We start from the raw sequence: 24,256 nt of genomic DNA on the forward strand, positions 1-24,256 counted from the left end.
CACCTCACACGCTGCTCCACACCCACAGCCAGCCCCCCAAAGGTCCCAGGGTCCCAGAGACCCCCAAACCTCAGCCTGAGCTCCAGCTCTGGCCTCTCCCTTCCCTCCCTGCTCAGCATGAGGAGCAGCAGAGCTGTGGGCATTCCTGCCCTGAAATTGGTGCCCAGTTTGAGATTCCTGCCCAGTTTGAACCTGTGATGAGGCACAGGAGGAGGCAGGGGTGAGCTGAGCAAAAGCTCAGGGCAGGAGCAGCAGCCTCGTCAGCTTCTTCTTGCCCCACACTTCTTGCTAACCACCTAAACCATCTATTTCCCCTGCTGTTCCTTCTCCAGACACAGCCCCAGGCCCCGAGTCAGCAGAAAAGCCGATACTGGGAGATTTTTGTCCCCACACGAGGGAGGATTTCATCCTTTGGGTTCACAGAGGTGTCAGCAAGAGCAGCTCCAGGGAAAAGGGCACTGCAGACCCTGAGGGGCTCAGCTGCCAGACCCAGGGGTTCATACAGAACAAACCTCAGCCCCTGGCATGGCCGTGGCCCTTCCTGCCCTCTCCCAGCTGGCAGCGAAACTCTGGCAGAGACAGGAGGTGCTGGCAGCCCCAGGGAGCATCCCCAGAGCTCCCTCTGCACCTTCTGAGCTGAGCAGAGCTCAGGGCAGGAGCAGCAGCCTCACGAGCCTCTCCTTGCATCCCACAGCAGCTGCAAAATGCTGATCTGCCCAGGAGAAAGATCAGCAGGTGAGGATTCATTACAATTAACGTTTCAATGTGAGCTGCTGAAATTAAAAGGCTTTTTTTTTTTTTTAATGTTTTAAGTGACTCATCAAGGGGAAAGCTTTTCTTAAGAATATTAATAGTGAAAAAAGAAAAAAAACAAACCAAGAGAATGTTTTACACAGGCTGAACTGAGCTTCTTCCCTTGCTGGAATTTAAACACTAACCCTCCTCCCCTTCTGAAGAGCTTCCCAGCTGGTTTAGCTCTTCATGTGGCTGAGCACAGAAACTTCTTTGGGGCAGTGAAAATATGGGATTGCAAAGCTCTGTTGACTGAGATGGGGTGAGAACCCCAAGATCTCAGATCTCCTGGCAGTTTCCCAGCCCAGCAGAGGGGCAATGCCTGCTGCCAGCAGTGCCTCCAGGGGCAGAAATCCTCACACAGGGAGGGAGAATCACGATTTCATCTTCTAAAAAATAATTCCCTCCATTTTCCAGCAATATTATCCCCTAAAAAAAACCCCAAATCAAGCTGGCAGCTGCACTCTGCAAGGCTGAGCACCTCAGCATCACTGGGATGCTCTGCAGAGCACAGAGGAGTAGAAGTTACACAAAAAGCAAGAGTGAGGTTGCACAGAAGAGTTGAAGCAGCTGGACTTGAGCCTTCAGCCCAAGGCAGGGAAAGATCTCACCTCCACCCACCTCCTTCTCCTCCTTCCTGGCTCTCCAAGAGTTCCAAGCTGGTTTTCTGCCACTTTGGGGTGGTGGATCGGCCCCAGAAGGGTCTCAAATCCTCTTTTAAACACCCAAACTCCTCACTGAGGGAAGTATTCCTCAAAACCTGCTAGAACAACTCATTTTCCTCCTCTCCAGAAATGCCCAGTACCAGCCCATGGTTGGGGGTAAAGGATCAGAGGAAAGTGGGAGCACAAGGAATTCTCCACAAGCTGCACAGCAGCACCTTGTGTATTGAAAAACACCTGGTTTGGCTAATTTAACATGGTGAAAAACGACATCCAAGTGAAACCCTAAATGTTCAGTCAAAGGCAGTATGAAAACAATAATTCACCTCCCTTAATTACACCTCCAAGATCTGATCTCCACGCTGCCAGGTGCAGACAGCCACAAACCTCGTTTATAATTCCCTCCTCAGTGACTCACTGCTCCTGCAAGGGCCTCAAAGTGTGGTGCCAGCATGGCAGAAAGGCTCAGGGAGGTGGAATTGTCCCAGGGAAGGTGCTGGGTGTCCTCATGCCACCAGAGATCATTTTTTAGGCAGGTTATTGCTCACTCTGCAACCCCAGAAAAGACCAGAGCGTGGAAGTCACCACAACAGGGAGCAGAGCAGCACCTTGGGGGTGGGAAGGTGAGCAGAAGGAAAACCCTGGAGTCAGCCTGGCACCACAGAGCCCTGCAGCATCCTCCCACTTGGCACCAGCTCTCGTTTTCCCCTCTCCACTCTCTGGCTGGAAGGTCCCCTCCCCTGAGCTCCTCCCTGCCCCACGAGGTCTCCCCTAACCCAGCTGGAGTGCCCAGCCCTTCCTCACACCCAGGAAAAGTCTGTGCAGCACCCAGAGATGGGAATGAGGAGACAGGCAAGCCCCAGGGCGTGCTGTATAATGGGGAAAACATGGAAGGGAAGTAAGGAGAAAGGAGCAGCACTTCTGGGATGGAGCAAAAAAGAGGTTCAATTGTTCCCCTGTGCCCAGGCCCCCCCAGGAGATCCCTGCAGAGGTTCACAGACCTTTGCCAGGGGACCCCAAAGTGCCAGAAATCCCTCACCAAAAGCACAGGAGCAGTGATTTCCAGCAGCCTGGCAGCCCTGTGAGAGCCTGCAAGGGATGGGAGAGGAGTGAGGAGCCAGGAATGTGGGGAAACACCTCGTCCCTTCAGCTTCATCACCTCCCCCTGCAAGGGCAGCACAAGCCCAGCTCTCATTTCTGTCTCCCACTCCCCATCCAAGCTCACAGATCCACTTCTTGGCTGCCCAGGGTGTGTGGGTGGTGCTCAGAGCAGTCTGTGCCGTACCAGGAGGATTTAACAATAGAAACAGGTCCTGGCCATTTCAGTAAAAATCCCCCGCTCTGAGACACAGCACTCCTTCACGCTGATTTACTGCTCTCCGTCCTCAGCCTCTCCCCAGGCAGCATCCATCAGCTTGAAACTGGTTCATTTTGGATCCAGGGCTGCTGCCACATGATATAAATTGCAGGTCCTTCCAGCAGCAGAGTGGCTGTGTTAGGTTGATTAAAAGCACGCGCAGACGCTGGGTCTCACGTCAGCCCAGACCCAAAAAGCCCCACCAAACCCCCAGGGCACGGGCAGGCACCTCCCCAGGGACAGGGGCAGGAGAGGGGCCCCAGGGCCCTGGCAGCAAGGAGGAGATGAATTTCCAGAGCTTTTCCAATAATAGATAGCTGGGGAGTGGAGGCTCAGGGAGAGAAACCAGGAAAAGCTTTAAGCATCGCATTATCCAAAGGCTCCTCCCAAAAACCCACACTGGACTGTCAGCACCAGCCCTCAGCTCCATCCCCAAGGGATGGAACTTTTATCCCTCCCATCCTTTTGGCTCCATCCACTCAGGCTCTCTCCCAGATCAGACCTTGCCACGCTTCCCCTGGGATGTGCTTCCCACAGGGCTGGGAGTGCTGTCCCTGCAGCTGCTCTGCCAAGTTTCCAGAGGGAGGGAGACACATGGTGCCAGGAGGGATGAATGAGCAGAGAACAGGCCCAGGAGCCAGCCCTCCTCTGCCTTGGGTGCACTGGGAGCAAGGCACCATCCCAAGGGAACAGGCAGAGATGGACTCAGCAAAGCACTGGGACAGGGAGATGGGCTGGGAACCAACCAGGAGCCATGGAGAGCTGTTCCCAGTCTAGAATGAGCCATGGAGAGCTATTCCTAACCTGGAATAAATCAGGGGTCATGGAGAGCTGTTCTCAGCCTGGAATAAACCAAGAGCCATGGAGAGCTGTTCCCAGTCTGGGATGGGCCATGGAGAGCTGTTCCCAACCTGGAATAAATCAGGAGTCATGGAGTGCTGTTCCCAACCTGGAATGAGCCATGGAATGTTGTTCCCAGCCTGGAATAAACCAAGAGCCATAGAGTGCTGTTCCCAGCCTCAGGGGTCATGGAGCGCCCTTCCCAGCCTGGAATAAGCCATGGAGTGCTGTCCCCAGCCTGGAATAAACCAAAAGCCATGGAATGTTGTTCCCAGCCTGGGATGAGCCATAGAGTGCTGTTCCCAGCCTGGAATAAATCAGGGGTCATGGAGTGCCCTTCCCAGCCTGGAATAAACCATGGGGAGCTGTTCCCAGCCTGGAATAAGCCATGGGGAGCTGTTTCCAGCCTGGAATGAGCCGTGGAGTTCCCAGCACTGCCCTAGCAGGCTCTAGCCCTGGGAAGTGCAGATGTTCCCTCCTGCCCAGCCCTGCTGCGTGCCCTGGCTGTGTGCTGGCCTGGGAATGCTCACCCAGGCTGCTGCTCCCAGGGGCAGGCTCAGCTTTGTGTGCCAGGCACAGGAGGTGCCAGCTCAGCCCTTGCTGAGTCCCTGACCTGCCCCGGCGCTGGCACGCTCGGGAATGTGCTGGCTGCTGCTGCCAAGGGCTGGAACGCTATAAATGGGAGACATTTGGAGAGAGAAAGCACGAAGGAGCCAACTTTTAACTAGGCTGGAGTGCATTGGACTGTGCATGTTCTTTGTGGAGGGAGAGAGGAGGAGGGTGATGAAGGTCTTTGATGCACTGCTGGAAAAATACCGACTGCCCTTCCTGCAAACAGAAGGAGCCCTTATTTAATGGAGAGTGTTTTCTCCTGAGTTCAGGGATGGGAATTCACTATTCCTACACTTCTGTAAGTGGTGTTGAGCCCGTGGCTCTGGCTGCAGCCTGGGCACGGAGCACAAAGCAGTTGCTGGAGGAAGCTGTGGGTTTTTCCCTGTGCTCAGTCACGCAGGGCCTGCCTTTCCTGATCCAACTGCCTGAGAGCGAGATCCTGATGATTTATTTTTGTGGGAGGGTGAAACCACAACGTTCATTGCACGCACAACTGCTCAGAATTTTGCTGAACTCCATAAACCCTGGAGGGGGGGGAAAAAAAAAGAAATCCCCGAAGTGTTGAAATAAGATTCCTGTTACGAAAGAACTGTTGAGAGAGCCCTGTTTACCATCCCTGGACACACAAAACCCTGCAGCTCCTGCAGCCACAGCCTGGCTGAGCTGCCTCAGGGCTTTGCCATCAAAGAGGCCGCCCAGACCAGGCATGACCCAGGAGAGGGCAAATCCAGGCTGGCATTCCCACTGTATGACCCAGCAGAGGGGGATCCAGGCTGGCATTCCCACTGTATGACCCAGGAGAGGGAGATCCAGGCTGGCATTCCCACTGTATGACCCAGCAGAGGGAGATCCAGGCTGGCATTCCCACTGTATGACCCAGCAGAGGGGGATCCAGGCTGGCATTCCCTGCTGCTGGAGCCCTGTGCTGCTGAGGGCACACTGCTCAGCACAGCTGCTCTTTGCTCTCCACATCAGGAGGATTAAGATAACACTCACTTCACCTCTGAGCACTCCTGCCAGGAGCCTGGGTTAAATCATGGAGGAGGAGGAGAAAAAAGTGGAGGAGGAAGGGAAGGAGACAGAGGAAGGCAAGATCTGAGCTCACAGTAATGGAAGCAAGAGGCTCATTTTAATTTTTCAAGCCTCCAACTGCCTGAAACAAGCTGATGAGAACAATTCCTCTTTGTGTGCCAGCTCCAGCCTTCAGAGCCCATTCACTGTGCTGGATTATTCAGAACCTCTCTGACTCCCTGAGACACAGACTTTCCCCTCTCCCTGCCTCTGCCTGGCGCCTGTGTGCACACAACAGGTGAGGAACCCCTCCAGAAGGAGCAGGCTCTGTTCCACATGGAGATGGCAGGCACAGGCCACTGCCTGCTGCCAATTTTCTCATGGAAGTAGGCACCACTTCAACAGACTATTTATTTTTCGGTGTTCCACACAAAGCTGCTGGCCCCAGGGCTGCAGGACTCTCTCCAAGATGACACAGCTCCAGGTGGGTCAAAGCTGAGAGTTTCCAGCAAAGAACCTGAAGGAGTTCTTAAACATATGGACAAACAAGAGAGCTGGGAAACACACTGGATGCACAGACAGCCAGGAATGGCAGGGAGAGCCAGAGCCAATTTGCTGCCTCAAATTCCCAGTTTTTCTGTCCCTGAATTGTGCAGCAAGCACGTTTAGCCCAGCCTGTGTCGTGTCTCCAGCCCTGGCCCCAAAATGAAAGCTCTGTGCAGAGGAGCAGCCGCAGAGCATCACCCTCTGCTGCAGCTCCAGCTGGGACAAGGGCTGCAAGACTCCACTGCAAGGGGAAAAGCCTTGGGGCAACCAGGGGCACTCCTGAAACATGCCAGGGGACAGCCAGGGGGGTCAGGCTCTGCTCCAGGGAACAGGGACAGGAGGAGAGGGAACCTGAGAGAGGCTCAGCAGGAATTTCCCCATGGAAAGGGTGCTCAGGCACTGGAACTGCCCAGGGAGGTTTGGAGTGCCCATCCCTGGAGTGTCCCAGAAAGGGCTGGAGGTGGCACTCGGGGCTCTGGGGACAAGGTGGGATCAGGCACAGCTTGGATTTGATGGTATCAGAGATGTTTTTCCAACCTCAATAATTCTGGCATTCTGAGAATGTGGCTGCAGCCAAAAGGCAGAAGGTGCTGAGGACATGGAGTGGGGCTCCATGAGGACAGCACAGGGGCTGGCAATAGCAGGAAAGGTGTAAAAGAGTTGGGTTTGGGGTGTTTTAGGAGAGCAGCAAGACAACAGTGGTTCTCGGTCACATGAAGAGCTGAAGTGACTGCCAGCCATGCCTGCTGAACTCAGAATGACAAAGGGGGGGAAAAATGTTCCTTTCTGGGGGTTTCCACAAGAAACCACAAGAGACCAGCCAGAATCTGTTCTCAAAGCAGCAGTGCCACTCCTTGCAGGCAGTGGTTTCAAGAGGATCCTTCCAAGGAACTCATCAGGCCCTTCCCACAGGGAGCACCCCACAAGGCAGCCCCCAGTCACTGCACAGCTTCTCTACCCTTGGCAGGGCTGGCAGCACCTCCCAGGCAGGACCAGACCCTGATCCTCTCCCCCTGCCCACCACAGAAGCCACTCCTGTGCCTGATCACCTTCCACGGCAGCTGACATTGCCAGCATCCCTGCAAGCATCCATCCCATTCCCTTTATTTCTCAGGAACAGCATCCATCTGCTGCCAGCAGCTCACATCTGGAATAGCGAGTGCTGTGAAAGAGCCCCAGTCCTGTTGGAAGGAAATTATTCCTCCAGCCAAGGGATTTATGGAAAACAGAGTTTAGCATTTGGAGTTACAAATTTACTACAAATCCTACAGTTACACCAGGTTTTAAACCTCAGAATTACAGTTTTATCCTCCTTCGTTCCTAAAAAGCTGCCCTCATGTAAACTGCCACCTGACAGAAAATATTCACGGGGAAAACGAGGAGAGGCAGAGGCTCTGCAGAGCAAAACCCCTCCTGAGCACTGCCCAGCCCCCTGAGCTCCTGCACAGAGCACGAGCTGGAGCTGACCCTCAGCTCCACAATCAGCACTGGAATGGTGACCCCAGGCAGGAAAAGGCACGACCCGAGCACTTCCCAAGGGATGAGAGCCACGCTGCATCTGCCTAAACTGCTGGCATGGCTCCAGGAGGAAGCAGCCAGAGCTTCGTGCTGAGCTCAGCTCAGGGGTGAGCAGGGGTCACCAGCCCTTGGAGAGAGGTGACAACCTCCTGGGACAGCTCCTGTGGGACACTGAATGGCCCTGGGGGGCACAAGGACTGGAAACAGGCAAGCAGGCAGAAAGAGGAGGTCCTGCCACCCTTGGGAGAGAAAGGCAGGGTGGTGGTGCTTGGAAAGGCTGCTGCAGCCACGAGCTGGGAACCTGGAATTCTGCAGGACAGGGCCAGGCTTGGGAACCAAGGGCAGGAGAGGGAAGAGCTCTGCAAGGTCACAAGACCCAGGCAAAGCCTCAAATGCTCCTGGCTGGAAGCTGTGGCATCACTGTGACCAGCAAGGTGGCTTCTGACGTCCTAGCTGCTCTGGTGGCTCCAAGGCAAAGGAATTTCCCCATGGGAAGGGTGCTCAGGCACTGGAACTGCCCAGGGGGGTTTGGAGAGCTCATCCCTGGAGGTGTCCCCTGGAGGTGGCACTCCTGGCTGGGGACAGGGTGGGGATGGGCACAGCTGGACTCTGATCCCGGGGCTCTTTTCCAACCTCAAGGATTCTGTGGAGTCAGAGTGCAGCAGCCTCCAGGCTTCACTCCTGGTTCAGCTGGTGTTTGGAGTGTCCCTCCTGCCTGCCTGGGGAGGGGAGGACACTGTGCCCCTGGCTCTGCTCTCAGCACTCATCCTGCTCGTGTTTCCCTTGGCCCCGCTCCTGAAATAAATGTCTAGCCACGATGGAAGGTGACAAATGACTCAGCTGTGGCTCCACTGGGAACACCAGGAGGAACTCCCCAGGCACTCCCAGGGAGCTGCAGCATCTCCTCAGCCCCACCAAGCTCCTCTCTCCCACTTGGATCCAGAAGTTTCCACGTCCCTGCCAAGGAGCAGCTGCTGACAGCCAAGGAGGGGGCACCAACCTTTTCCCTGCTCTTGAGAAAAACAAACCCTGCTCAGCCTCTGACAGGAGCATGGAAAGTGCAGCCAGAGCCACGGGGAACACTGATATTAAATGAACAAACATCCCAACCCAAACATGCATGTACTGGGATTGCTCAAGGCTCTGAGCATGGATAAATCTGGATGGATTTTCCCTGGATAACATGAAAGGCAGATTCTTGACACAGAGCTCACCTGCAACTCAAATTTCCAATTCTTCCTCCAGCACATCAAAAAGATCATCAGAACTGGACCTAGGAAAAATATTTTCCCCTCTTGCTGTTTTCAGAAGCAGCTGAACCGTTTCAGTCCCACACTTATTTTGTGGGGGGCTGTGTGGAATTTTCCCTATTTTTTTTTTTTTAATAACCAGAGGCATGAATAATTTCCAGCATGGAAAACTTCTGCCTGAAGAGCTAAAATTGGCACAGAATCATCCAAGAGTCACACAAGAAAGGCCTCCAGCAATGGCAGCAGTGCTACCAAGCCTACCTAGAGCATTTTTTTCCACTGTGCTCACAGGATCTGTTTCACTCCTCGCCTCTCAATCCAATTTCCACTGTCCTGCACCACGAGTTTAAAATAAGGACACCAGGAAGCATGTGTGATAAGGGGGAAGGAAGGGAAAAACCACAGCTTCTTTCATTCTTTCAACAGAGCCAAAAAGGAGTGGTTGTTATCATTTTTTTCATTTTTTTTTAAGAAAAAGCTGCAGGGAACAGCGAAGGGCGGAGATGTTTGCTTTAAACTTTCCCACCTCCACCATGACACACATCTATATGGATTTACAAAGCATCTCTGCTTCTAAAGGTGTTTTGCAGAGTGCCTGACTCCAGTGATGGCATTTTCCACCCCAGGAGCTCCAGCCAGGATGGAGGGGAGGGAGCACAGCCACAATTCCCCACAGCCCTTCCCCAGCCCAGGGAACCAGCACAGCTGGGGGCACAGACACCCCAAAATCTGCGCCCCCCTCACAGCAGACAGAGCAATGAGCTTGGCCAGCACCTTGGAGCACCATGAAGACGAGATGCTGCAGAGAAGGAAGCACGAGTTCCATTTCCTTCCAGCCCTGGCTGCTGCCCAACAGCTGTTCCTTATTTATTTACTTTAATATTTCCTTGGTTACACAAGCAGCTGCTGGGCAGATTAACCCCTGCCTGCCCCAGCACTGCCTGGGCCACCCTCCCTGGGGCTGGGGCAGTGTGACAGCAGCACAGGGACAGCCAGAGCTGCCAGCTCAGCGTGCTCACAGCCACAGCTCTGCTGCAGGTGTCCTGTTGGGCAGGGGGCAGGGGACAGGGCAGCACTGCTGTGAGCAGCATCTGCCCCATCCCAGGCTTTGCAGGAGCCAGCTGAAGCTGGGAAAGCCATCTGCAGTCCCAGGGGCTGGCTCTGCTGGGCAGGCTGGAATTTCAGCAGGGTGTTTGTGTCTGGATGGAGAGGTCCCAGCAGAGGAATCCAGCCCACGGTGATGCTCAGCCCCATGTCAGAGGGTGCCCAGCTCCTCCCTGTGCCACAAACAGCCCAGGAAGGGCATCCCAGTGGCCCCTCTGGCAGATGCTGCCAGCCCAGAGATCCCTTTGTGCATTTTTTCTGTTCTCCTCTCTGCACAGAGCCTCTTCCAGCAGCTCAGTTTGTGTTTTGGCTCATAAAGCCCAGCCAGACCCCCTGGCTCATCTCCACCAAGGAGGAGGTGGAAAACACCCTTTGCCTGCTCACCCAGAGCACTGCTTTGGGATTTCTGCAGCCCAGCCTGTCCCAATTGCCTTTCCAGCCTCCTCTCTCCCATTTTCCTCCTGGCTCCCTCCTGCACCAGGAGGGAATTAAATCAGAATAATGGCATGGTCTGGCTTGGAAGGGATCTTACAGATCATTTAGTTCCAACACTCTGCCACGGGCAGGGACATCCTCTACCACAGCAGCTCGCCCAGAGCTCCATCCAGCCTCTCCTTGGGCACTTCCAGGGACCCACAGCTGCTCTGGGCACCCTGTGCCAGGGCCTGCCCACCCTCACAGGGAGGATTTTTCCTGATATCTGCTCTTAACCCACTCTCTCAGTTTGAAGCCATTCCCCCTTGTCCTGTCACTTCATGCTTTGGTAAAAAGTCCCTCTCCCTTTCCTGCTGGCTCCCTTCAGGTCCCAAAGCAGGCACCTCTGGGCTGCCAGGGGAGTGGGCACTGCCCCAGGAACCAGGGAACCAGCTCTTTCCCAGTGGCAGCCCTGCTGTGCTGGGACAGCAGCTGGGAAAGCCACAGCAACGGAATTTGGACCCAACTGGGACAAAATCCTCCCCAAAAGCAAACAAACCCCCCCTCAGTAACAACCCCAATGGCACAGGTAAAGCAGAAGCAGCAGCTGGAGGAGCTCAGCCTCTCTCATGTCCCCAGGGCTGGAGCATTCCCAGCGTTTCCCACCTGCAGGTCGAAGAACTTGCTGTACCGCCGGTAAATGACCTCGGTGGCTCCATTGGACCAGCTGACCCTGATGATGTACACCTGCAGGGAACAGAGGCAGGAATCAGAGGCAGGGACCCAAAAAAACCCCCACCACAGCCCAAAAGGTGCCAGTGCAGCCCCCACGGCTGGGTGGCGACCAGGGGAAGGCTCCAGATCACTTCAGCAGCACCACAGCAGAGGCAAGGCTAAATTACTGAGCCCCACTGCTGCAGCTCAACCAAATGTTTATTTCTGGTGGTGAACTGAGCTCTGTGGCCCTGGAGAGGGGCACACATTGACTGTGAAGTGATACTTGTGTGTAAAAACACAGCACAAATCCCTGCAGACACAGGAGTTAATAACCAAACCCTGGCCACCCCATTCACAGCTGCAGCACCAAAGCTGATGCTGAGATCCAAGGGCAGCACCTGCACCAGCCTGGCTGCTGCAGCTGGGACTGCAACAGCTCAAACCCCCAGGGTCTGAAACTCCACCTGCTTGGGGTTGGGTTTCTGACACTTGTTGGGGTGGAAATCAGCGTCCTGATCCTTAAAATGTCACAGGATCAGCCCCAGTCACTGCAGGCTATTCACAGACCCGTGACCAGGCTTTAACTGGTGATGAATGCAAAACAAAACACCAAAGCCAGCCCATTTCATCACTAATTCTTCTCTGAAGGACAACAAGCACATCACAGAATGAGGCAATTACTGATCTAATGTCCTCTCTGTGTTTCACAGAAAGCAGAGATAACCCTTGGTTAGGTGCCAGTGTAACACCCAAGTGATACAAATCTCAAATTGACAACAGATTCACTGAGCAGAACCCGGGGTATTTTTCCCCCCCCCAACTCAAGTCCTATTTCCACCAGAAATTCAAGTATCAGTTCCTTGAAGAAGGACCAAAACCTTCAGAAGACCAAGTGAAGGGACCTGCCAGAACTTCTGCTGGCAAAATCAAGTATCAAGGCTCTTAAAAGCTGATGTTTTGGTATTTAAAGGAGAATCCCTCAGGAGATTCACAAGGTTTTCCCACTGAGATGCCCATTTTTCCAGATTCTGGAATGTCACCATCCTCAACCAGCCCCCAAACTCAAACACCAGGACAGCAAAACACTCAGTTATTTCAGTTTATCAAACCTGCTCAAATCCTGTACTCAGAATCTACCTCAAGTCTCACTCTGCTGCTCAGAGGGCTGACACAGCCTGAGCCACCAAGGTGAGGACACTCCCGAGGGGTGACAAACTCTTCCCAGTGCAATCACTTCCAAATTAAGACAGAAAACGAGGCAGCAAGAGGGACCAAGTTCTTATTGCTGAAATAAAGAACTTCCCTACTTTCAAACCAGTAATTCAAGATCCACTTTTGTTGAATTTGGGTTGGGTTAGAAGGGACCTTAAAGCTCATCCAGTGCCACCCCTGCCATGGCAGGGACACCTCCCACTGTCCCAGGGTGATCAAACACCTGGCCTTGGGTACTGCCAGGGATCCAGGGGCAGCCCCAGCTGCTCTGGGCACCCTGTGCCAGGGCCTCAGCACTCAATATCCCACCTAAACCCCTCCCTCAGTCTGGAGCCATTCCCTGCTCTGCTTTCATTCCCCAACTCTTATTTTGAGATGAAGGACCCGCATTTCCTCCCTGTGAACACCAGGAACACAGATGGATTCTCCAAGACAACATCTGCTCCAGCTGTGGAGGCCTGGAAGGACCAGGCTGTGCTGCAGGGGAGCAAACCAAGGGTTAACCTGGTGTTAACACAGGTTCAAACTCCTTTACCCTCTCGCCAGGACTTGCTGCTGGGCCAGCATGAGCTCATGTGGGCTGGAAGCTCAGTTGATATCCCAGTTTTCTTACAGTCCCCAGCACTGCTCGGGGTTATATCACCGCTGGCTGCCTGCCTGGAGAGAGCCTTCCACTGGGGCAGCAGGAGGAGCCAGCTTCTCCTCGTTGTTTATTCCTCTCCTGCCTTTATTTGGAGTCAACAGCTTATTAGACTGGGATTTTAATCAGGATGTGGACAGACTCGAGCCAGGGTAATTCAGAGCTCTTCAGGGTAATGAAGGCACGAGGTCTGAGGGCACACCAGGCTTCTGCAGCGAGGGAAGCAGCACTGCTGCTGAGTGATGAGCTCACTGCTGTTTTGCTGAAATGCAGATCTCCCAGGGGTCAGGAGAAGAGTTTCTTGCACATCCCTTTCCAGCAGCAGAAAGGTCTCCAGGGGTATCTCCTCAGCCTGCTTATGGAAAGCAGAGAAGGTGGGGGAACCCACCTCAGTACTGATAAAACCTGGGGAAAGCCAACTTCCTCTCTCCTGGTGGATATTCCTCGTCTTTCCAACAGCCCCATCCCAGATCTTGGTCTCTCCCAATATCTAATCCAGTCCCTGCTGTCTCAGAAATAAAAAAATCCACCAGAAAACACAACTCTGATGCTCCCCTCACCTAACAACAAGCGCAGGTTTGGAAAGGTTTGAACAGTGCACTCACCCAGTGAGCGTTTCCAGAGGACTGCACATGAGGCACTAAGCTCCCACAGACCCAAAATTCCCTTCCTCAGCTGCTTTTGGAAGGCAGTTCCAACGACCAAGAGAGCTTTAAAACCACTGCACTTGGTCTGAAGTCTCCCCTCCTGGCCTGGCAGTGCACCGTGTCCTGCCAGGAGCAGCCACCAGGAAGCAGCAACCCAAATAACCCCAATTTTGAAATCATCCCAGTAGGAGTCACCCCTTCAGCTGCTCTGAGAAGAGGCTTTTTCCCAGCCCAGGACATGTGGAAGCAGTTATTCCATGGGTCTTTTTCACTGAGACACCACCTGCAGGGCTTTTCCCTGGAGAGGAGAAGAGAGGGGATCCCCCAGGGCTGTGCCCCCCCAGGGATGGGGCTGGATCCTCCTGGATCCTCTCCAGGGACAGCAAGGAGGGGTGGCTGCATCCAGGGGGGCTTGGGCTGGGCCCCTGGCCAAAACCAACAGCTGAGCTGCCCAAATCCCAAATATCCAAATATCTGCAGCCCTCCCCGGGCCAGCTGGGGGGTCTGCACCAGGGAAGGGAAGGAGCTGAGTCAGTGAAACCCAGGAATGGTGGCTGCCCTCTCTCATCTGGAAAGGACACCCTGCCTTCCCCCCAGCCCTGGGAGCCTCAGTGCTGGCAGGGACAGAAGGCACAGGGACAATTTCTGAGGTGCAGGTGGATTTTGTTTAGTGCCAGGTCAGAGGAGCATTTCTCATGAGCACCAAACCCTCTCCGTGCTCCCATCCCTTGGAGGACAGAGATGGAACAGATCCCTCACAGAAAATGGAAACCTGCAGATGCAAAAGGCTGAGTACAACAGACTCCACTGGAACTGGGCTCCCAAACTCCTTGGGATCCCCACAGCACAAGGAAATGGTCACAAACCAACCACTCACTGAGCAGTGTGACATCAGGACCACCAACCACTGCCCAAGGTTCTCCCTGGTGACACAAAATGCCCCAAATGGAAATATAAAATGGCAAAAGGCCCAGGGGATCCTGCAGCCTTCCCAGTGAGCTTGGTCTCTCCATCATCACCCAGCATCTGTCACTGCTGTCCCCTCCCCAGCACCTCTCAGAGAGAGAACAGGCCCGCGGAAAATGGGGCTGAAAACCTTTGGAAGGGAACTGTCAGAAAAATGAAATGCAAACAGCACCTGGCCAAGCGTGCAGAGCTGTCAGAGGAGCCCAGGGGAACAGCCTGACAGGAGAGAGCCACAGGGACATCCAGGACATCCCTCCGGGGCAGGAGGGCAGCCCAGGCAGGGAGGGAGCTCCTGGGAGGCTGCAGGAGCCAGCCCAGACACATCCAGAGCCATGGCAGTCACGGGGACAGGGGATGAGAAGCCAGGGAGAATCTGAAAAGGGCAGCCAGAGATTTCAGGGGTTTTTTTTTTCTTTCTTTTCCTCTTGAAGAAATGAGGCAGCGAGCCCTGGGAGCAGTCAGCCACCAGAAGTGTTTTTGCAGGGACTGCTGGAAATCCCTGGTGCTGCAGCCAGCAGTGGCTCCTGGTGACTCCCAGTGCCCAGAGGGACCGAGGGCACCGGAGCCATTCCCAAATCCTCCATCCTGCCCTTCCCAAAGAGGCACAAAGTCCCTCACAACAGCACGGGGAGAGAGAGGAGCTGATTCAAACTGCTGACTCGAGGCAAGGAAATTAAGAACAGATACTGAAAAAAAAAAAAATAAAATCAAATAACAGAACCAGCTTCCCGTTCTTAAACACGAGGCCGTGTGACCTCGCAGAAGAATCACTTCTGGACTCCCTGCATAAACACACCAGGACAAGCTGGGAAGCAGCCTGGACTGCTTAAATGTGAGCAGGAAAAAGGCAGAGTGAAGGTGAGGAAAACGTAGAGCTGCAGTTTCAGCTTTTCTCCCCTCCTACAGGAGTTTTCCCAAGTTTTTCATGGAGATTTGCACGGCATCCTGGCTAGGGGGGAGACACATAAACCCCACAAGGAAGGATGTGGGAGAGGGGAGCTGCCTGGGAACTCTGCCTGGCACCCAGCTGAACCAGGCAGCAAATCCACACCAAGCTCAGCAGCACCCAGAATCCAGGTGGAGCCCAGGAGCAGCTCAGCCATCCCAGCACCAGCTCTCCTGGCACGGCACAGCCTTCCCTGAAGGATCCCAGATCTTCCCTGGCATCCCTGTGTCCAGAGCTCCTCCACACAGACACGGGCAGGGTGAAGAGCAACCCCATGGTCACTTGGAAAGCCATCTCCACGGCAAGGCAGGGACACCAGAGAAGGTGCCCAGCCTCCAGGAGAGCTCCTGCACAGCTCCAGACACAGCAGCCTGCAGCGGGGGCTGAGCTGTCTGCAGAGCTGCTTCCAAAGGCTTGGAGCCTGTGTGGTCTCGGGTCCAGGGAGACTCTGCACAATAAACCTCTCTGTGGAAAACTCCACATATTTAAAGCATCTTTCACCAGCAAAAAGGAAAAGCATCAGTCAAAAGCATCAGGCTTTTGATTTCACCCACGCTACCCCGACCCTGAAACGAGGGGAGATGTGAGAGCCTCACCCTCCCTGCAGAAACCCAAAGGGCAGAGAAACCAAAGGAGCTGAGCAATCCAGCCAAGCCAGAGTGGGCTTAACATAGAAAAGGGAGTGGGAAATTTTAAGAGGAAAAAAAAAAAAAAAAAAAAAAAAAAAAGGAGGGAGGTGGCTGGAAACAAAGAAAGTTCTTGGCACCAAGCTGCTGTGCTTGGCCCCTCTCCATCAGCCCTCACTGCCTGCGGGGCTGGGGAGGGGACTTGGGGCTCCTGTGCCATGGGGTGCCAAAGCCTGGAGCAGGACAGGGCTCAGCTCGGGGGGCAGACAGCTCGTGACCCCCTGACTCCTGCTCTGTGCCTGGGGAACTGGGCCATGCTGGCATGAGAAGGGATTCCAGCCGCAGGGATGCCACCCCGGGCCCTCTGGCAAAGGGCAGGCAGGAGCAGCAAGGCAGAGCTGGAGGCAGGGCTGGAGGCAGCAGCAGGGCAGGCAGACCCTCAGCAGCAGCCAAGGCAGCCTGAGCACACAGCCACACTGCAGAGCAGCCACCTCCCCTCACCCCAGCTCATCCCTCGCGATTTTTGACCTGTACCCTCTTCCCCCCAGGCTGCTGTACAGCCTGGCAGGGCGCAGCACTGCTGGGGTGGCAAGGGCACAGCCAGCAGGCTGGCACCCCCAAGGACAGCCCAGCAAAGGCTGCTCAGAGCCCCGAGCCACGCAGCCAGCCTGCCCCAGTGCCACCGAAGGTCACACAGATGGATTCTCCCGTTTCCCGTCCCCCACTGCGACAGGAAGACAGAGATACCCTGCAAAGCAAAGCTGGGGGGATCAAGGTCAGAGAGCTGGGGGCAGGCAGAGGCCAGGGATGGCCCCAGAGCTGCAGCTCACTGCTGGAACCCAGGGTGAGCATCAGCTTCCCCCACGGGGCTGCTCCTGCCTCAGCAGACAAGGGCCAGGCAGGATTTGGCCCTTCCACGTCCAAGCTTTTCAACAGCCACCAGAAACGTGACTGGGGAAGAAAAACAAAGGAGGGTTTGAGTCTGAGTGCTGGTTTTCATCCACAAAGATAAGAGTGCTCCATGCCCAGCTCTGCTGAGAGGTGAGGAGGAAAGCCTGGTGAGCTCTGTGGAGCAGAGCAGGGCCAGCCACGAGGACAGGGCAAAATTCCTGCCAAATTCCCTGCCCATGGCCTGCCTCACTGGGACAGCATCATCCAGCTGGCAGGAAATGGAATGAGACAAGGCACAACCACAGGATACAGCAGCAAACCACCACTGAGGATGCTGAGAAAGCCCTCAAACCTTCAGAGGCCACCAGGAGTCAGACTGCAGCTTCCCCTGGCTGTCTCCCACTCCTAGTTTGGTTATCTGGGGACACTACACTGCATAGATTTCACGCTACTCATGCCAACCTCTTCCCTCCTCACTCAGCTCCTCGGGCTGCCCACAGGACATTCCCACATTCCAAGGGCACAGTCACCCTTCCAAGAGGCAGCACGGGGAGAAGTCATCCCCGACACCCTTTTGAAGCCAAACGACCAGAATGATCCACAAGGGCAGAAATAACTCCCAAAATCCACGGGAACAGCTCAGCTGCACATGGTGACAACGTGACGGGGCCACCGAGCTCTGCTCCAGCTGGGGCCACAAAACAGAGCCCACGGGGCATGTGCTCCTCAGAAATACCTTCAGCTCTATAAATACAAGGCACAAAAGAACCAGGGAAGCTGTAGATTGGCAGCTCTGTCCTCCTGCCATTCCAACACTCCACAATCAGCTCCAGATAAACAGCAGGGCTGGGCCACACGAGGAATGAAACCACAAATGGCCTCACCACAACCAGGAACAGAGAGAGAGAGGACACCTGCACCATCCCATCACAAATTCCACATCAAAAATATAACAGCACCTTCGCTTCCTGAACGTGGCTCTCCTCAGATTTGTTTCCAAACACCTGTAGATCCCATTAACCAGATTCCACCACGCACTGTTAATTACTTTCACAAGCCAGCTGCCACTAATGAGGTCTTCATCTTGTTTCAAGCTTTGCCATCTTGTTCACTGGGTTTGCAAAATAAATGTATGCTGCACACTTTGTTTAAATTCCCCTTTTTCAGGGATACATGGAGGCTGGCAATGGAAGTCCTGCGAGAACATAATCCAGCTTTCCCGAAAATCTGATCCACCCAAACAGCGTGCTGTTGAATGGATATATGTAATTTTGGATGGTGCTCCAGAACAACTATTTAAACCTCTATAACTACAGAAATGTTCCTGGTAGGCAGAAATGGAGATGGGATTCAATGGCACTGCTATTAACACATAGAAAACACACACACTGCAGCTGTAACAAAATGAAACATCCTGAAGCTTGCCCAAGGGAAAGAAAACCCAATCTGGATTTAGTAGGAAAAAGCTTTATTTTAGGGCTTCTGCTCGAGAATAACAAACACAATACTATAAAAAGGTCCCACATGAAGTCCTTTAAAGGAAAATCCAGTCTGTTTCTACTATGGCTTTGTTTTGGGTCTTTTCTGAATAAACATTCATTTATCAGAGACTTGGCCAGACCAGAGAAATGACAGTCTGCTCCTCTGTCTCTCACAATGATTATTTTTAAACTTTCCCCTTGGACTTTGCCTGATTTGCAGGATGGCCCCGGAGCCCTCGCTGGCAGCACCCCTGAGCTGTGATCACTTCACACAGGAGCCTGTGGGAAATGGAACTGAAAATGTCACCTGCAGGATGGAGTCCCCTGTTCACTTGGAAAATGGGGATGAGCCAGAGCGTCCTGCAAGAAACACCTGCAGGAGGATCATTCCTCAATGCCCCTGCCAGGCAGTGCCCATGAAGAAAAGCTTAAAAACACAAGTTTTTAGGAGTTTGAGGGCACAGGGCTGGGCTTGCGTCCCCAGCTGAGCCCTAACACAGCTCAGCACCTGCACCCAGCTACCCAAACCCTGCCCAGCACCTTGCTGGGTGCTTGCCCTGCAATTTGGGGAAATATTGGGCACCCTGCTTCAGAGCAGAGCTGCAAAACAACCAACTTCTTGTCCCAGGCATTGCAATTCTTGTAGTATCAATTACCCAGGTGAAAGGCAAACCACAGCAGCCTGAATAGAGCCAGCCCTCCCCACTGCAGGTGCAACAAGGACTTTGAAACACTGGCTGGATCTCACTTTTCTGGGAAAGTGGAATTCATAACTTTGTGCTGTGGCCTCATCTTGAGCAGCACAATCACACCTTTGTCCAGCAAAGGGAAACCTCTGGCTGGTGCAGAGGAGTCTGAGCAGGGCAGGTCATCACAGAGGCACCAGGAGGAAAAGGCAGCATGCTCCTCCAGCCTCCCAAAGAGACAGGGAGTCCTTCAGCCTCCCCAGGAACAGGAGTGCTGCCCCAGGGCTGGGACAGAGCACATCTGTGTGATGGGAGAAGGCAGAGGGCAGAGAAGGCAAAGGTTTTACACGGACACTTGGTGGTTGCTTTGGATTCCTGCTGCGACAGCAGCCACTGTCTAAAACGATTCAGCCATGATTTGCTGCCTCTCTTTCTCTTTGCAGGAGGAAAAAAGCGAAAAAAACCAAAAAGGTTTGGTTTCATATAATTAACCGGCTTTGTGAATCTGCCCGGCTCTATTGATTCCTCCAGCAAGGCTCCCATTGACTCCGGCGCTGCTCGGGGGAGGCAGCTGCCTGCAGGCTGCCGGCCCCTCCCTGGGCTCAGCCCTCTCCCGGCGAGCCACGCTGGCTCCCGCTGCTGGATTTCGGTCCAAGCCAAGTGCAGGGGAAGGCTGGAGGCGCAGGGATGGGCTGGAGGCGCAGGGATGGGCTGGAGGCGCAGGGATGGGCTGGGGCGGCCGCACAGCTGTCACACACCGCTCCCGGAGCTCCTGCTCCCTGTCCCCAGCCTCTGCCCCGCCATCCAGCTCCCTCCCCAGAAAACACCGGCGCAGTTTTGCAGCCTCACGGGGATTATTTGTGCCATTCCCAACTCCAGCCGGCTCTCCGCGAGCGCGCAAGGCAGGCGGTGTGCGGCACTGGGAGCGCGTCCCTGCCGCGGGGACACCGCTCCCGAGGGGCACATAAGGGACCGGAGGGACAGCACAGGAGCTCCCGCAGCCATCCCAGCCCGGCCTCGCTACGGGACACGGCGGCGAAGCCCCGCATCCGCCAAGACAAACAGCAGCGCGCAAAGCTCCGCACGTACGCGCGGCTCCGGAGCGGGGCCACGGCACAGCCGCGATGAGTAAGGATGAGATGGACACGGCAGGGAAAAACCGCACATCTGGAGAGGCGACAGGGCTGCTAAAGCTCCGGGCAGGGCAGCAGGAAGAAGGGGCGATAAGGGGAAGGGTGGCAGCGGCCACGCCGCATCTCTGATGCAAGGAGAGACGCCGCTGCCCTCGCCTCCCGGAGCTGGCTGCCCTCGGCTTTCCTCCAATTGTTGCTCCATGCCACAAACCAGCCGAGGGGACCTGGAGGAGCCCTTGGTCTCCGCAGAGCTCTGAAAGCCTGGCTCTTGTGACAACTGACTGCAGCCAGAGCAAACAGCACATCTGCACAGCCCGAACGTGGCACGAGCAGTGTGTCACTGGGTCACCCTGGGCTACGGCAGAACGGGAGGCAAGAACATTTCGGTCTTTGTTTTACGGCTGTTGCCAGGATTCACCCAAAGCTCTCTGCGGGTGCCTGGAAACACACCAAAGTTTAAATCGTACAAAAAAAAAATTAAAAAAATAAAACCACCTTCAAAAATAGACAAACCCACAACAGTTTGGAAGATGCCCCGGAGCACGCAGCAAGGCTGGGCAGGATGCAGGCGACACGGGGGATCCTTCCTAGCGACCGAGCATTACCCAGGGAGCAGAAAGCAGGAGCCGGGTGGTCCCTTTGCCCCGGGACTCTGCGACCAACAGGTCCCAGGGCCCCGGCAGCAGCGGGGACGCCTCACCGCGCTGCCCGTGGCCGCTGCCCGGTGCGCGCAACCCCCGCCCGCATCCCCGGGCATCCCCCGCGGGGCCGGGGGCAGCGGCGGGGCATCCCCCCGCTGGCACGGGCACCGCGGGACACCCTCGGGACACCCGTGAGAGGCAGCCCCGGCAGCGCTGCCGCCCTCTTTCTCCTCCTCCTCCTCCTCCGTCCTCCCTTCCCGGAGCTCCGCGCGGGAGCGGGGCCGGCAGCGCCCGGCCTTTGTTCGCGCAGGGCCGGGCTCGGGCACTCACATAGTGCTTGTTGGGGATGCGCCGCTTCTGCACGTCCAGCACCTTCACCTCGGCGATGCTCCGCCTGGGCATCGCCGCTGCCGTGCCCCTCGGGGAGCGGGGACGCTGTGGCGCTGCCCGCCGGCACCGGAGGCTGCAGCGCGGCCGAGCCTCCCCGCGCCGCCCGCTCCGGGGGCGGGAGGCGGCCCCGGCCCGGCCCGGCCTATCCCGGCTGGCGGGGCGGCCCCACCGCCGCCCGCTTAAAGGGCCGGCCGGCCCCGAGCCTGCCCGGGGTGCCCGCTCCGTGCCCGGTGTGCCAGCTCTGTGCCCGCTCCGTGCCCGTGCCCGGTGTGCCCGCTCCTTGTCCATGCCCGGTGTGCTCGCTCCGTGCCCGCTCCGTGCCCGGTGTGCCCGCTCCGTGCCCGGTATGCCCGCTCCGTGCCCGCTCCGTGCCCGGTGTGCTCGCTCCGTGCCCGTGCCCGGTGTGCCCGCTCCGTGCCCGGTGTGCCCGCTCCGTGCCCGCTCCGTGCCCGGTGTGCCCGCTCCGTGCCCGGCGCTGCGGTGGGAGATGTTTCTGAGAGCGCGGTGCCTCTCCCGGGGAGCGGTCCCGGTTTGCTCCCCTTACCTGAGCGTGAGCTCCTCATCCCGTGCCGGTTCTGCTCTTGTCCCATGGCAGCAGCGCCCGGCGGCAGCCACGGCCCTAGAGGAGGCAGGAAATGAGTGGGACAGGTCTGTCCTGCTCAGGTCGGAGCTGCCGTGCCCGGGACACGCCGCATACCTGCGCGGAGAGGCTGCTGGCAAGGGCGTGCAGGGACAGGACCAGGGGAATGGCTCCAACCTGAGAGCAGGCTAAGATTAGATATCAGGAAGGAATTCTTCACCGTGAGCGTGGGGAGGCATGACACAGGTTGTGCAGGGAGGTTCCATCCCTGGAAGTTTCCAAGGCCAGGCTGGAGCAACCTGGGATATTGGAAGGTGTCCCTGCCCATGGAATGGGATGATCTTTAAGGTGCCTTCCAGCCCAAACCAGTCCATGATTCTATCCCTGTGAGCCAGGAGCTGACCCCTGCACCCACCTCTCCTCCTGGCAGCCCCCCTCTGTGCCAGGAGAGGAGCCAGGGCAGTGCCCAGGCCCTTCTCTGTATCAGCACTTGCCCGTGGCCTCCGTGCTCCCAGCAGCTCCTCAACACGTGGCATAACCCAGCTCTCTCCCCCGTTGGGCTTTTAATTACATTATAAAGTTACTCAAGGCTTACACTGGCAGGTCATTAGTTTTCATATGAATTTAATTTAATCATAAACAACTCATCTCACTCCTTAGCGGCTCCTTAAATGTGGCTCTTTTTAACACTATTAACTTTGCTACAGCCACCCCAGAGAATTAATGGAGGTGCAGGCAGTTTGCCAGGGCTTTATTGCCCCTCCCCAAGGACTCATCTTCATCCTCCTCCCCCTCAGCAAAGCCCCAGATCACAGTGTCCCTGCAGGAGGGTTGCTGGGCTGTCAGAAGGGGACATCAGGCCCCTGGTCACCTCCCTGCTGCCTGCTGGGGTGCAGACACAGCTCTGGGTTACTGCACATCACCCCCACTCCTGCCCCCGTCACCACTGCTCAGTCAGATGTGCTTTGAAGGCAGGAGGATGTGGAGGTGAGCTGTGGAATCCTCCCTTCCTTCTGTCATTGTGGCATTCATGTGGGATGCTGGGGCTGGAAGCGCTCACGAAGAGCCTGGGACAGCACCAACATCTGGAATGGCAGCTCCTGGTGTTGTGTGGAGTGTCCAGGCTGGAGCAGAGGAAGTTTTACCTGTTTAAAAGTCCTGAGAGATGCACAAATCCTCCAGAGGATGGTGAGGAAAACACCCAAAGCAGCTGGAGCGTACACTGAGATGTGGAGCAATGGAGAAAGCTGCTTGAGAGAGGAATGAAACAATTCCTGGGCTTCGCATGCTGAAAAGGAGAGTTAAGCTAGAGAAGCATTTAAGCATCAGCATTGTCTTCTCCTCTGGCCTGCTGAGGGGATTCCATCTCTCCCGGGCCCTGGCAGCCTCACAGCTAATGAGCACCCAGGAACCAGCAGGGCTTGGGGAGAATCTCAGCTCAGGCTGCAAAATGGCTCCAGAGCTTAATTAACAAGTCTAATGAGGGCTGTAGAGAGGAGTGGAGAGTGGCTTTGCATGCTGACCAGATCACCTCCACGGGGAGACACCCTGGGAAGCTGTGGAGAGGCAGAGCCTGCCTCGGGCTCTGCTGTGCCCTGGTCATTCCTCAGGGAATCTGCCCAGGATTTGTCAGGGAGCCCAAAGGAGGGGTTTGTGAGTGGCCTGGGAGTCCTGTGCTCAGCCCACACCTCTGGGGAGGCTGCTGCAGGACAGCAGAGATGTGGCAGCAGCACGTCCCACAAACAGGTTGGATGCTGCAGGTGCAGCTGAGGAGAGTTTCAGGATAAACATTCATCCCCTGCTGCCCTAACCACTTAGAGAGGAGTGGAGAGTGGCTTTGCATGCTGACCAGATCACCTCCACGGGGAGACACCCTGGGAAGCTGTGGAGAGGCAGAGCCTGCCTCGGGCTCTGCTGTGCCCTGGTCATTCCTCAGGGAATCTGCCCAGGATTTGTCAGGGAGCCCAAAGGAGGGGTTTGTGAGTGGCCTGGGAGTCCTGTGCTCAGCCCATACCTCTGGGGAGGCTGCTGCAGGACAGCAGAGATGTGGCAGCAGCACGTCCCACAAACAGGTTGGGTGCTGCAGGTGCAGCTGAGGAGAGTTTCAGCATAAACATTCATTCCCTGCTGCCCTAACCACAGGCTGGAGCTTCATGAAGCCAAATAAAATAAAATAACTGTGATAAAATAGCTACACAGCAGAGGTCACGACCTACACAAGAGTCAGGCTTGTTGCACTCTCCTTCGTGCCTGTCAGGATCAGCAGAGCAATTTAAAACAAGAGGGCAAATGACTTCTGAAAAACCATCCCTCAGCTCCGATGGACAAATGGGTTTCTGCACAGCTGTAAGTGCACTCCAGCTGTTTGGGCACAGCTGGGCAGTCCCTGAGGTCTGCCTGGTGTCAGGGAGGGAGTGGAATGAGGAAGCAGTGCCCCACCATCAATCACCCTGACTGCAGAGGGAATGCTGACTGCAGCCATCCTGGCACGGAGAGCCCAGTGCTGCTGCTGCTCCCTTGTCCATTTCACAATGGGAGATTGTGCCAGGTGCCTGAATGTCCTGGTCCTCCCTGTGTACAGAACAAATGCATCC

The 24,256-nt window shown here is 55.6% G+C and overlaps 1 protein-coding gene across 2 annotated transcripts in view; it reads right to left on the minus strand.

The window, feature by feature from the left end:
- The window catches only part of SH3PXD2B (SH3 and PX domains 2B), a 65,116-nt gene extending 43,977 nt beyond the window's left edge, over positions 1 to 21,139 (minus strand). For both annotated transcript variants that reach the window (XM_041490002.1, XM_041490001.1), the window contains exons 1-2: positions 21,023 to 21,139; positions 10,773 to 10,853 (exon numbers count right to left, since the gene is read on the minus strand). In XM_041490002.1, the coding sequence (XP_041345936.1) occupies positions 10,773 to 10,853; positions 21,023 to 21,094 (153 nt within the window). In that variant the 5' untranslated portion in view covers positions 21,095 to 21,139. The remainder of the gene's footprint in view (positions 1 to 10,772; positions 10,854 to 21,022) is intronic.
- Positions 21,140 to 24,256: the final 3,117 nt, after the last annotated feature.

The sequence above is a fragment of the Pyrgilauda ruficollis genome, unplaced genomic scaffold, assembly GCF_017590135.1.
Source record: "Pyrgilauda ruficollis isolate IOZ18807 unplaced genomic scaffold, ASM1759013v1 scaffold97, whole genome shotgun sequence".
NCBI lineage: Eukaryota > Metazoa > Chordata > Aves > Passeriformes > Passeridae > Pyrgilauda > Pyrgilauda ruficollis.